Source organism: Canis lupus, chromosome 2 (assembly GCF_048164855.1).
Source record: "Canis lupus baileyi chromosome 2, mCanLup2.hap1, whole genome shotgun sequence".
NCBI lineage: Eukaryota > Metazoa > Chordata > Mammalia > Carnivora > Canidae > Canis > Canis lupus.
In genome coordinates, this window is record NC_132839.1 from 42,835,352 (window position 1) to 42,849,275 (window position 13,924).

At 38.7% G+C, this 13,924-nt stretch overlaps 1 protein-coding gene across 9 annotated transcripts in view; it reads right to left on the reverse strand.

Moving 5' to 3' along the window:
• LRRC28 (leucine rich repeat containing 28) overlaps window positions 1-13,924 on the reverse strand; it is a 158,939-nt gene that overhangs the window by 39,576 nt on the left and 105,439 nt on the right. For all 9 annotated transcript variants that reach the window (XR_012017006.1, XR_012017007.1, XM_072797197.1 and 6 more), the window contains one exon: window positions 3,026-3,128. Coding sequence is in view for 7 of the 9 variants with exons in the window: in XM_072797197.1 (XP_072653298.1) it covers window positions 3,026-3,128 (103 nt within the window). In the remaining 2 variants the exon portion in view is untranslated. The remainder of the gene's footprint in view (window positions 1-3,025; window positions 3,129-13,924) is intronic.

The following is a 13,924-nucleotide window of genomic DNA, read 5'->3' on the forward strand; positions in this document are numbered from 1 at the left end:
TGCTCAATAATTATATGACAAATAAGTCGTATAAGATTTCTAAGATTTCTTAAAACTGTACATTATTTGCTATATTTATGCTTTATAGTTTTATATCTGATTCTGTATTTTATTCTCAGATGTGAGTTATACATATAGCAGACTTTTTCATATTGTGCCACATGTCCCTAAAATGCTGTGTTCATTTTGCTCTGTTGCTCTAATTCTCTTAGACTTTTTTTTAAGATTTTATTTATTTATTCATGAGAGATACAGAGAGAGAGAGAGGCAGAGACACAGGCAGAGGAAGAAGCAGGCTCCATTCAGGGAGCTGGACATGGGACTTGATCCCGGGTCTCCAGGATCACACCCTGGGATGAAGGCGGCACTAAATCGCTGAGCCACCTGGGCTGCCCTCTCTTAGACTCTTCATCAGAAGAGGTAATGTAGAGACATCTGGGTGGCTCAGGGGTTGAGTGTCTGCCTTTGGCTCAGGTCATGATCCCAGGGTCCTGGGATCAAGTCCTGCATCAGGCTTACCATAGGGAGTCTGCTTCTCCCTCTACTTATGTCTCTGCCTCTCTCTCTGTGTCTCTTATGAATAAATAAATAAAATCTAAAAAAAAAAAAGAAAGAAAGAAAGAAGGAAGTAATGTAGTTGTTTCAGAGATGGTACAGTACAACAGAAGCTAGTGTGTTCTTATACTCCAGGCCTACACTGAAGAAGCATAGGTGAAAGCGGTGGAGAACCAAGTATATTGATTCTTAGTTTCTCAGCTTAAATATCCTCTCCTTAAAGAGAACTATCACTAAGCTTGATCAATTATTTATTGTTTATTTAGATTCCTGGATAGATTATATGGTCCACAAGGACAGATATTAAAAATTGCATTACTCATCACTGTATGGCCATTGTCTAACACAGTGACCAGAGTAGTTGCTCAATAAATATTAACTGAATGAGCTAAGTGAACCAAGATTCTTGTTCAGAATCAAGAAGCACACTTTCTAGGCCTCAAGTGCCCTTTTGCTCTATATATCAGGTTTACCTCAGAATCTTGTTCTACTCCTTGTCCTTCCTTCTCCCAATGCAGCCCCGTTTTGACTTGGAACGGGGAAAGCCCTTTGCATATATTCAACAAGAGAGATAAAAGAGATAAAAAAGAAGAAGGACCCTTAATTCTGTTGCCAAACCTTCAGAGCCATCATCTATTAGAATTTGGAGTACATTTTGCCATAAAATATCATATAATTTTGGGGGGTGCAAAATGGGTTAAATGACCTTTTATTTTTTATTTTATTTTATTTTTTGTTAAATGACCTTTTAATGAGTTGGCCAGGAATATAACCACCAGAGTTGCTTCTAACAAGTGCACTGACTTACACCAACAGACTAAAAATGCTTTTTGGATCACAGTTCATTTGTAAGTGGAGCTGCCTCTATTCCAAAAACTACTAATATTACAAACTCAATTATTTTATACTATCCTTTGAATAACTGTTTTATTTTTTATTGCTACTTCCAAAGGAAGATGTTAATAATAATAAATGTAGACTACTACTTAATAATTTGCATATTTCTCAAAGAAAATTAACTATAAAGTTCAATACTCCTGCTACCAAATACCAAGTAAAGGATTAAAAAATGTCTCTCTACTCAGCATATGTAAAACTTTCTGGCAGTCACTAACACAACAAATACATGACAAAGTAGAAGGCTCTTTATCTTAAGTAAAAGCTATTCCTTAATTGTGTGCAGTCTGAATTCCTAATTCAGTGCAGTCTCTGAAGGCTTAGGTGTGGGAAGAACTGCCTTCAGCCTTGGAGCACTCTTGCATCATTCCACGTATCTTGGTGATGGAAGGTATTTTACTTACCACTTGGAAGAATTAGGCTATGTTACAGATCCTTTAAGAACTCATTAGGATTAATGACTGAGTAGTATTAACAGCTGTCATATAATCAGCTGTCGAAAAATCACTGAGCTAAAACCCTACCGCACATTCTATTATCTCCGCTTCACAGAAGGTTCTGAAATACATCTCTGGGGTTGTATTTCATCAGCCTATATGGGCACTTTGAAGCGTCATCGAAGGCTCTTCCAAGATAACAATGGTATAATTTTTCCTAAGGGAAGGCCACTAGTCCTAGGAATGCCCTCTCTGGAGCAATTGCTGCTCAGTGCCTATCCCCTGGAGGCAGGCCAACAGGGGAGTGGCTGTCTTCTATGCACAAGTTTGTTGTCATCTCTATTCTTGCCAGAACTACATATAGTATGAGCCAGGTTACGCAGGGTGCTGGAATCACAAGTACAGAGTCAAATATGCTGGCTAAGTAGCCTTGAAGGTATCCCAAGTATCCTTTGGCTGTTTCTGTGAGGGAAGGCAGGCCCGTTTAAACAGGCTCTAGTAGCTGAGTGGTCCTATATTAATCTCACACCACTCTGGGAAACACTTTAAGGTGGTTCCGTCCCAACATTCTAGAAGGAGAGGCTGAAACCACTTTTCCAAACCGGACTGAGAAGAAAAGACTATTGCTGCTCTGAAAATAAAAGTCTATCATATCCTTTGAACGGAAACATCTGTTTTGGTTGCTAGGATCATGATTTGTATTAAGAGACTATGTCACATGTTGCATTCTAAATATTTTGAAATGGTCAAGTTCTAGGTCCTAGAGCTATTCCTGTAGTAAAACTGTCACTGCCGTGGAGGGTAGAGAAAAGAAAGCTTTTAAGTTCATGGTGATTCCTCCACTTTCAGGGACTGATACTATGGAGTTTATGAAGGTATACATGGATTCATTTTTGACCAGAAAATAATAAACAACTTGCTTACTGACTGAACTCAAAGTATAATACGGTAAATTGCTTGCTCAATATTCTTAGCTTCTAGTATTTGGTTTAGCATATTAAGGCCAAAGACAGAATTGAACAGGCATCTGATCCAAGGCAGTCTACCAATTTCTGAGTTACATCAGGATCAAAAAGTGAAATTGAAATAAATGTGGCAGAGTTCAGCTATAGTACAAAACATGAAATCAGCCTTACCCACTGCACCCGATGACTTTATTATACAGATAGGACGGCAAGCCTTTCAGGTGAATGTTGTTATCCACGTACACGTATTGTAGTTCTCGAGATCGACCTAAATCTGGATTAAAAAGAAAAGTACTATAATTCCTATAAATACGTATCAGTACAGTGTGAAATGTAAATGTAATCCATAATATTAGAATGAGTCAAAGTTTCTATTCTCGAGGACAAATTGTTACAGATTTACTTGAACTCTGTGTGTGAAATTATGTCAGGTGGAATATTAGATTCTGTATCAGAAAATGTGACCATAGAAAAATTACTCAACTCATCTGGTTTCTTGAACTATAAAATGAGATAACTGTGAAGAGAATATGATTAAATTTCCTTCCCCCATAAATGTTGTGACTTTTTATTAACAATTTTAAGAATACTACTTGTTGTAAGTCTGCATTCATTTTCATTTTCATTTTCCTCCAGCAGAAAAAAGGTGATATGAACAAAAGTGGCAGGTTAGCCTCACCAGGCTTAGTTCTACCCCTGTATCACCTACTGTGTTTCACCTCCCCTAGACAGAGAATGGGGAGCAGGGAGGGATAGGGATCAAGCCCTGGCTGGGCTGAAGTCTCTGGAGCTAGGCCGATGTAGGAATGGATAAACTGCCCAAGGCTGAAGACGGAGGAGGAAGTAAAGGGAACCCTAAATCCCAGTCCCCTAGTGAGGTGTGAAGAATAGGTGGACAATTAGGGAGACAAACCATGAGAGACTCCTAACTCTGGGAAACAAAGGGTTGCAGAAGGGGAGGTGGGTGGGAGGATGGGGTAACTAGGTGATAGGCACTAAGGAAGGGCATATGATGGGATGAGCCCTGGGAGTTATACTATATGTTGGCAAAATGAATTTAAATAAATAAATAAAGAAAGAATAGGTGGAAAATACCTGTAGGCCAGTAAGGACTGGAATGGGTATTGTTACAAAGAAAACCATAGGCTCAGAATGAAGTCACTTATGCTAGGTTGCGTCACCAAACTGGGCCTTAATACCTAATCTAATTGTAGTTTCAACCTCCCTGAGGAATGTAACCTTTAACTAGTCAATATGGAATTTCCTGGTGAGCACTAGGAAATTTACTGCTAGACCCCATCCATTCTGCCTTAGCAGGGCAACCTTGCCTAAAACAATGCACTTTCCTAATAATTTCCTTTTCACTGCTCCTGCTCTGCCTTTAAAAACTTTCCTTTTCTGCAACTTGATGGAGCTCCTTTCAACTTGCTAGATGGGATGCTGCCCCATTATCATTTAATAAAGCCAATTAAATCTTCAAATGTACTCAGTTGACTTTTTGGTATTTAACAGTATGGCTCAGTGGTTGAGCGTCTCAGGGTGTGATCCCGGTTCAGAGATGAGTCCCATATTAGGCTCCTGGCAGGGAGCCTGCTTCTCTCTCTACCTATCTATGTCTCTGCCTCTCTGTCTCTTGTGAATAAATAAAATAAAATCTTAAAAAAAAATAACAGTATGTACCAGGAATGGGAAGAGGTGAGAAAGGGGGTCCAGAAAGCAGGGTCTGCAACAGGAACAGGTGTTCCAGGAGAGACCGAATCCAGAGGTTTTCCAGACGCAGCTGGGAATTGGGGTGGGGGGGGGAGCACTAGCTGGAAGAGGACTTGGTGAAGAGATGAGGCACAGAGTACTGAAGGTGCTCTCTGCCCAACATAGGTATTAGCAGTGACACTTCCAAGTGTTGAGGCAATCCCTTCCTGCCTACTGTGTGTGCAAGAATGTTTGACCAGCCTTCCTTTCCACTCCTAGCACTCACTGGGTGGGGCTCTTTGTCTTCACTACCACAAAACAGAGTCCTCAGCAGTCTTGCCAAACCCTCTACTCCCTGAAGCAAGAACACAATCTTTGAAAAAATTTCTGGAGTTCTGCTAGTGCCAAGAGGCAACAGGCTGAAAGAAAAGCTCTTCCATCTAGTCCTATAGTTTGGAAAAAACAGAGGCCCAGATAACTGAATTGGGAAGTTCTTAAGTGTATTTACATTTCTAAAGAAAACCTATTTACCCATTAAGGACTTTTTAGGCACAATGGTAGGCTTTGGGGAATAGAGATACTAATAAGATATCATATTGATGTAGATGGACAGGAAAAACTGTTAACTGTTATACAATACAATCACTGCTTAGAGGCTTGTAGAAAGTCTTATGGGTTCACAGATGGGTTCTGGACAATCTGGTACAGAAAGTGGAAGGGGGTGATAGAAGACTGAGGTGAGGAAGGGTTCCTGGTGGGAGAGGGTAGGGAAGGGTCCATATTGCCTCCTTCCCATTGCTCATCCTCTCACAATGATCCTGATAATCCTGTCCAGGACTAGCACTGGAGTAAGACACAAAAAGAGTAATCAAAGCTGGGAGTGCTGGGAGGCAACAAAAGGGGAAGTGACAACTCTCAGAGAAAAAATAATTTCTGGGCTGCTGGCTAGAGATGCCCCTCCCCAGTGTGGTAGCTTAACAATATCTAACAAGCAGGACAGGCACAAACAGTGTGTGATTTCAGCCAGTAAGCCACAGAAGGCACTGTGGCTTCCTCTTTGCTCTCTATCTTGGATCATTCATTCTGGAAGAAGACAACTTCCTGGTTATGAGGGCCCACCTGCAGATCTCTGGAGAGGGAATGGGGCCATCTTGGAAGCAGCCTCTGCAAGCCCCAGGTTAAGCCTTCAGATTACTACAATCCCAAGGCTATGTGAATATCCTGTTCCTGGGATGCCTGGGTGGCTCAGTGGTGGAGCATCTGCCTTCAGCTCAGGGTGTGATCCCAGTCCAGGGATTGAGTCCCACATTGGGCTCCCTGAGAGGAGCCTACTTCTCCCTCTGCCTATGTCTCTGCCTTTCTTTCTGTGTCTCTCATGAATAAATAAAATCTTTACAATAAACAAACAAAATAACCAAAAAAAAAAAAAACAAAAAACCAAAAAAACAAAAAAAAATCCTGTTCCTCCTCAAAATCTTGCATATTAACTTTAACATCCACCAATAGATCTTGTTTGCAACACTTACTGTGTAGTTTTTATTGAATGGTGATTTTCTACTACCATTTTTCTGTCTTTATTTATTTTTAAAAGATTTTATTTATTCATGAGAGACACACACACAGAGGCAGAGACACAGGCAGAGGGAGAAGCAGGCTCCATGCAGGAAGCCTGATGTGGGACTCAATCCCAGGTCTCCAGGATTACACCCTGAGCTGAAGGCAGGCACTTAACCACTGAGCCACCCAGGCGTCCCTGTCTACATTTATTAACTGCTATTCTGTAAGGCAGAACCTTCCCTTCCTTTCCATTTATTTGATTTTTATATCAGTATGGATTGATGGATATTTATTTTATCATAAGAACTAAAAAAACCCAATACCATTATGATTTATCAGTCAAAATAAATGTTCCAGTTTTGGCAATTAGGAGCAGTCTAAGCCTGGGTCTTATGTTCTCTTAACAAGTTTTCATCCTTTTTTGAGCACTTCTTTACTTTCTGACACAAAATGTTCCAAACTCAGCTTGTTTTTTTCTTCCTCTAGCCCTGAAATCAACTACTTTTTCCAAGGAGACTTGATTCCTTTTATTGGGGTGTGTTTATAAACCAAGATCTGAGTGCCATGTGCTCATTACTAGAGGGGTACCATTGCTTCTAGGATCTCTCAGTGGACAGACCTATAAAATATATACCAGTATAAGAATCCGTGCGTCCATCTATGTCTGTATTAAGGGAGGTGTACCCTCAGCATTGACCCCTTGAAGTGGACTTGCAGGGTCAAAAGATGGGTAGATTCTTGGTACTTCCCTCCTGAAGGAGGTACTTCCCTCCAGTCTGCTTCCCCTCCAGCAATGCATAAAGGCATTGCCTTTCTCACTACCTCAATTTTTAAAGCAAATTATCCTATTTAAAAATGTTTGACATCCTGATAGGTGAGAAATGATATCTTGGCATTGTCTTAATTTGCATTTCTCTAATTACGAGTGTGAATGTTTTCAAATATGTCTGAGGACCATTTTAACTTTTTTTTAGTGAATTGTCTGTTCATAGTTCATGTGTCTGTTCTTTCACTTATTAACCACGTGAACAGAGTTTCAGTTTGCAATGCGTTAAATGGTATAGTAGTGCCTAGTCCCTGAACCTTACCACGTTGTTATGACAACTGAGAGTGAATGTAATCTGTGAAATTTAAATCACCATATTCTTTTAAGCATAAGAATATACACTTCATATAAATAATGTGTATTGCTACGTTAGTAAACATATATAAACGTATCTACTGGTATAAGGAGCTACAAATTTATAGAACATAGATGGAAAAAATAGAGACAGAAATACCAAGAATCCACTTGCACTGAAAAAGGTCTCGATATTAGCCAAAGAATTCTTATTCTAGATTTCTTCACTACTTCTCTGATGTGCCTACAAATCCTGTCATCACAAATAGACATCTGTGGACTTTAAAGGCACATAGAAAACTGTAAAAATTTTTTTCAAAATGAAACTGCATTGATAAAATGCAAAAAGCCCTGGTTTCAGATTTGCCTTTGGAGTCCCTATGGGACTCGAGGAAATATTCTTTACTTGTGCTTATGCAGAGGTAAAGCATGCAGAATACTAATTAAAGTTGTTAAGAACAGTCTTGGAGTCAGACAGCCTGGATCTGAATACCTGTTCTTCTATTTACTAAATGGTGTCCTCAGTTTCCCTGATCATATAAAGGAAAAAACAATGCTCTTAAAAAAAGAAAAAGATTTATTTATTTATTTTAGAGAAAAAGAGTGGGGGCAGAAGGAGAGGGAGAAAGAATCCCAAGTGGACTCCCCACTGGGTGTGGACCCTGAAGGGGGGGGGGGCTTGATTCCACAACCCTGAGATGGTAACCTGAGCCAAAACCAAGAGTCACTCAACTGACTGAACCACCCAGGCACTCCAATAACACTGTCTCTTAAGTTTGGTGAGAATTACTAACAAAGTTTCTACATTATCAAGCAGAATCTTTGCCATACACCTTCTCCAATATATGGCAATTTTTATTATTCTCATTATTAGTAGTGACATATTTGGAAGTATGGCCCTACAGCAAAAGGCCAATTAAGAGAGAATTCTCCCTAGCATGCAGCAAAAGGCATTAACACTTTTCTATAGTTATTGCATGGAAAGGAGTTGGAGGCAACAGCCTCTAGAGACAGCAATTCATCCCTTCGAGTCAAGGACACAAAATGAGACATGACAGAGGAAGCACCTCTCCCCTCTAATACACACAAAAAGAGCCTGTGCAAATGAAATGGTCTACGTGCACAGATCATAATACAAAAGTAAATAAAAGCTGATGCTGCCTACTTCTTATATGGCTTGGTCTTCCTTCCTATCCTAGTTTTATAAGGAAAAAAAATGAAGAGTCAATGATTTAAAAATGCTAATTGGTTTAGATCTTATTTTAGATTTCTGATATTCCAGAGAATTCTTTTTGTATCTCCTGACCACTTGGGAGAATGTCCTTTTTTATATATGCCCCTAATGGAATGAACTGTTTTCAACTGAAGCTGAAAGAAAACTCAAATCAGCTGTGATCAAATCTGTCACACAGTAGTAAGTGTAACACCACACAGACATGAGAATTTAATATAGACACTTAACCTTTCCAAATAACACAATTTCATACAGAGTTAGAAAGAGCAGTACTGGAATCACAGGATGTAGTGGGCTATGGAGTCAGAAAAGTGTCTGAATCCTGCCTTTCTACTTTCTAACTGCTTCAGGACACGAGGGGCAAATGACATGCTCCTAGCCTGTCATCTCTTCTCCAAAACAAGACAATACTACTTATCTCACAGGCTTGTCATGATGCCTCAACAATGTATACGCCAAGCTTGATCCCTTGCATAATAACTGGTTCTAGATACATCTTAGTCTTTTACCTCTCTCCTCTGACTATAAAGAGATCACAAAACAGAGTCCAAGATCATAAAAAAAAGCAGTCAAGTCTTGCTTTAGCTGACCCGCACACACAGCTACTGGGCAGGCTGAGACACTTTAACCACCCGTCAAGGTCACAGGCTGGAAGGGCAGAGCTGTGATAGCCTCAAGGGTGCATGCTCTCAGCCAAAGACTCTTCCGCTGGCAAAATCCCAAACACAATGGAATGGTATTTTTAATCATAATGAGGCTGAAATGCAAGTATTTTCTGTCTGAAAAAGCTTTGAAATATTTCTTCTGTTCTTAAGAGAGGAAAATCTTCACTTGATAATTAATGTTGGAAGAAACCATTCATGGACTGGCTAACGAGCTGGTTTGCTTTCTTCCTTCTGTTAATTTTAATATACCACTACCTTGCAATAAGAATACCAGGTAATAATATTTTTTAAAGTTCCCGTGCAAAAATGCTCAGTACATGAACTTTATAAAGTAAGGAAGTTGTCCATATGCATAGATGCTAAAGCAACACAGAACTTTTTCATGTGGCTTTTAAAAGTGCTGTACCGTGTCCACAATATTTCTCCTTTTTTTTCCCCAGGCCCACAGATCAAAGTATTGTTACTTCGAAATTAGCAAAAGCTAGCTGTCCTGAACAAACTCTAATTCCTTTTCTTTCCCCCCAACTTCAAGGCTCTGGCTGAGGATGGAACAAAATGCTTCTGTGTATTTAGGTTACTGCTCTTTTAACTATACTATAAAAGCAAGCATGGGGGTGCCTGGGTGGCTCAGTTGGTTAAGCATCTACCTTTGGCTCAGGTCATGATCTCAGGGTCCTGAGATCCGGATGGAGTAGGGCTCCTAGCTCAGTGGGGAGTCTGTTTTTCCCTCCCCCTGCTCTTAGGCTTTTATACTCCTGTTCTCTCTTTCTCCCCGTCCCACCCTCTCAAATAAATAAATAAAATCTTAAAAATAAGAAAAAAAAGCAAGCACAGAATGACAGCATGGGCTAGAACTTAACAGCAACTGTTTACTGTATACTTAACCAGTATAAAACTCATTTGTTTTTTTCAGAAGGTGAATGCTGTATCCTTTTCTACAAAAATGAAGGGGGAACAAAAACTACAACATCAAAGCAATAGATCCACATAGGTTGTTTGGAAGACTATCTATGTCACAATTATCATAGTTCAATCAGATACATTACGAGTCATGATTACATTTTTAATGTAAGTATGAAATGTGGGTTTCTTCACAACAAATTCGGAGTAATTTATAGTGTATTCCAAAAATCATCTTTAAAATAAGTTTGAAATGTACCTACATGGCATTTATGAAGAGAACTTTTCAGCTACTTTTTCCTAAGACTGACTTTTCTTTTCTTTTTTAAAGATTTTATTTATTTATTCATGACAGACACAGAGAGAGAGACAGACACACAGGCAGAGGGAGAAGCAGGCTCCGTGCAGGGAGCCCAACATGGGACTCCATCCTGGATCTCCAGGATCACATTCTGGGCTGAAGGCAGGCGCTAAACCGCTGAGCCACTGGGGCTACCCAAGACTGACTTTTCTTAACAGTGTTAGTTTCTTTTTTAATCTTTGAAGTACAGTTGACACATCTGTTAGTTTCTTTAAACACATGCACACATACTCCATTAAATCTTTTACATAATCATATTCTTTCTGATCTATGCAATTTGTACAATGTAAGATTTCACAGTGAATTATAATTTAATAAGATGCTTTAAACATCGATCATCACAACTGTTAAAATAAATGGATTTTAATGAATTTGAATGACTAAAGGCTTCTTTTGCTGTTGGTTTAAATATGCAAGCATCAGCATCTCTAATTCTTTTTTCCCCCAGCATCTCTTTTTGTGTTGCATAGTTTAGGTGACAAAGATATTACTAAGAGCCATCAGCTAGACACTATGCTAGGTGCTTGGGGTACAAAAGTGAAGACATACACAGCTCCAACCCTTTCTAACAGTCTAGCAAAACAATAAAAATAGTTCATGTTGACCACATGCTTATGTAGTACTGATGAGTGACACAGGTGTTTTAAATGGATCGTATTTAATTCTTACAATAGTGCTGTGAATTAGGTATTCATTTTACCTTGTTCCTGAGACTTAGACAAATTAATTAGCCTTTCTAAGCCCAAGATCACACAGCAATTAAATGGTAGAGCTAGAATTTAAAAGCAGACAGCCTGGTTCACCATGATGTTAGTTAGACAGCCTCCCAAACACATCATTTCCATATAAGCACGGAACTCCCACATAATGTAGCAGACAATACTCCCTAGCAAGCTGCATGGGTGGTGTGGCTGTCAGGGGACAGGCACTGTGCACAAGCATCCAGGTGTGATATCAGGAGATATTGCCAAGGAGATATGTGACGAATAAAAAATCCCTTTGCTTCTTTATTTTTTGATTATTTTCCCTCTTTGCTTCTTTTAAAAGATCAGATAGCTGGTGGGGTAGTTCTGACGTCTAGATTTACAGCAGTAATTTCAAGAAATACCAAGTAATTCAATAATTCCCTCAGAGAAGATCCCAGAGAAGACTTCATGCTGACTGTCCAGCAGACTCAGGAATTAAAACAGCAAGCCTTCCAGTGCCATGGAAACAGTGTGAAGAGCACAATGTCTTCAATCTGTATCTCTTCCTGAGCTGCTGCCCAGCTGGACTAGTACCTGTTTTTTTTTTCTGCCCTACCCCGCCCCCAAAAAAAACCTGAAGAACTTTGCTGAAAACTATGACTGATAGAAACTCCAGGTTTTTGCTTTAGACTGACAACATCTTCCAGATTTCCCTAGTACTGTACATTCTTGCCACTATTTAAAAAACTCTGAGTTCCCAAATCAAATTAACAAAAACTTTGCTGGGAAAGATCCTGCTCAAGGATCTTATTTGGGATCCTTATTTTTCTAAATTTCATATCTACTTATTTTTCTGAATTTCACATCTGTATTTTTTTACTATATTCCTTAGGCTGTACATTACATTGCTGTGTGTTATTTTATTACTGGAAGACTGTACCTCTTAATCTCCTTCACCTATTGCATTCATTACTCTACTGCCTCCACTCAGGCGACCATTAGTTTATTTTCTGTAGCTATCTATGTTCTTTATATTTATGAACAAACCACATAGAAAGTTTATAAGTTTGTTAGATTGTTAGTTTTTCTTGTTTTTTAGATTCCACATATAAGTGAATTCATATAGTGTCTTTCTCTGACTTAATTCACTTAGCATGATACCTTCTAGGTCAATCTATGTTGTCACAAATAGCAAGATTTCATTCTTTTTTTTTATCACTAATATTCATATATATTACATCTTCCTTATCCATTCATCTCAATGGACATTTAGATGGTTCCCATATCTCAGCTACTAGAAGTAATACTGTAATGAACATAAGGGTACATACCTCTTTTTGAGTTAGTGTTTTCCTTTTCTTTGGATAAATATCTAGAAGTAGAATTGCTGGGTCATAATGTAGTTCTATTTTTCAGTTTTTGAGAAACCACCATACTGTTTTCCTGAATGGCTGCATCAATTTACATTCCCGCTAACAATGAGCAGAATTCCCTTTTCTTCACAACCTTGCCAATCCTTGTTATTTCTTACCTTTGATACTAGTCATTCTGACAGGTGTGAAGTGATATGTCAAATTGCAGTTTTGATTTTTATTTCCCTAATGATGAGTGATGTTGAGCATCTTTTCATGTGTCTGCTGGCCATCAGTATGTCTTCTTCGGAAAAATGTCTACTCAGGTCTTTTGCCCATTTTTTGATTAGTTTGTTTATTTTTTTGATATTGAGTTTTCTGAGTTCTTTATATATTTTGAATGTCAATCCCTTATCAGATACATCATTTGCAAGTATCTTCTCCTATTTAGTAGGATGCCCTTTCATTTTGTTAATGGTTTCCTTCACTGTTCAAAATATTTTTGGTTTGATATAATCCCATTTGTTTATTTTTGCTCTTGATGCCCTTGCCTGAGGAGACAGATCCAAAAAATATCAGTAAGACCAATGTCAAAGGAGTTAATGACCATGTTTTCTTCTAGGTGTCTTATGCTTTTAGGTCTTATATCTATGTCTTTAATTTATTCTGAGTTTATTTTCATATATGGTGTAATAAAATTGTCCAGTTTCATTCTTTTGCATGTTGCTATACAGTTTTCCTAACACCATTTCTTGAAGAGACTATCTTTTCCTTGTTGTGTATTCTTGGCCACTTTGTCAGAAATTAACTGACCATGTTAAATGTGGGTTTATTTCTGGTCTCCCTATCCTGTTCTGTTGATCTAAAACAGGTCTGTTTTTGTGCCTGTGCCATACTGTTTTGATTCCTATAGCTTTGAAATCAGGTAGCATGATATCTCCAGCTTTGTTCTTCTTTCTCAGGACTGCTTAGGTGATTTGGGGTCTTTTGTGGTTCCATACAAATTTTAGGATTATTTTTTCTAGTTCCGTGAAAACTGCTATTGGTATTTAGATAGGAATTGTATTGAATATGTAGGTTGTTTTGGGTAGTATGGACATTATAGCAATATCACATCTGTACCTTTTAAAGAATGAGTAGTTCTCTCTTATTATAAAATAGTATTAAAGAAAACAGGGCTAACTTTTTCATAATAATCACTTTCCCGCCCCTAAATCCTATTCCAAAATTTAGACAAAAATATACTGTAGGTGAACTTTTCTCTTCACACATTAGCATAGTACAGTCAATGTCTGGCCCATGCTGCAGAAGCCATATTAAATAATCATATTAACTTCCTAAGAAAACCTTAAAGCAAAAAGTAAAGACCCAATGTGATGAAAGAAAAAAAAAAAGCAGAGGTATCATTTAAGGCAGTGGAAAAGGGCAGCCCAGGTGGCTCAGAGGTTTAGCATTGCCTCGGGCCTCGGGCATGATCCTGGAGACCTGGGATGGAGTCCCATGTTG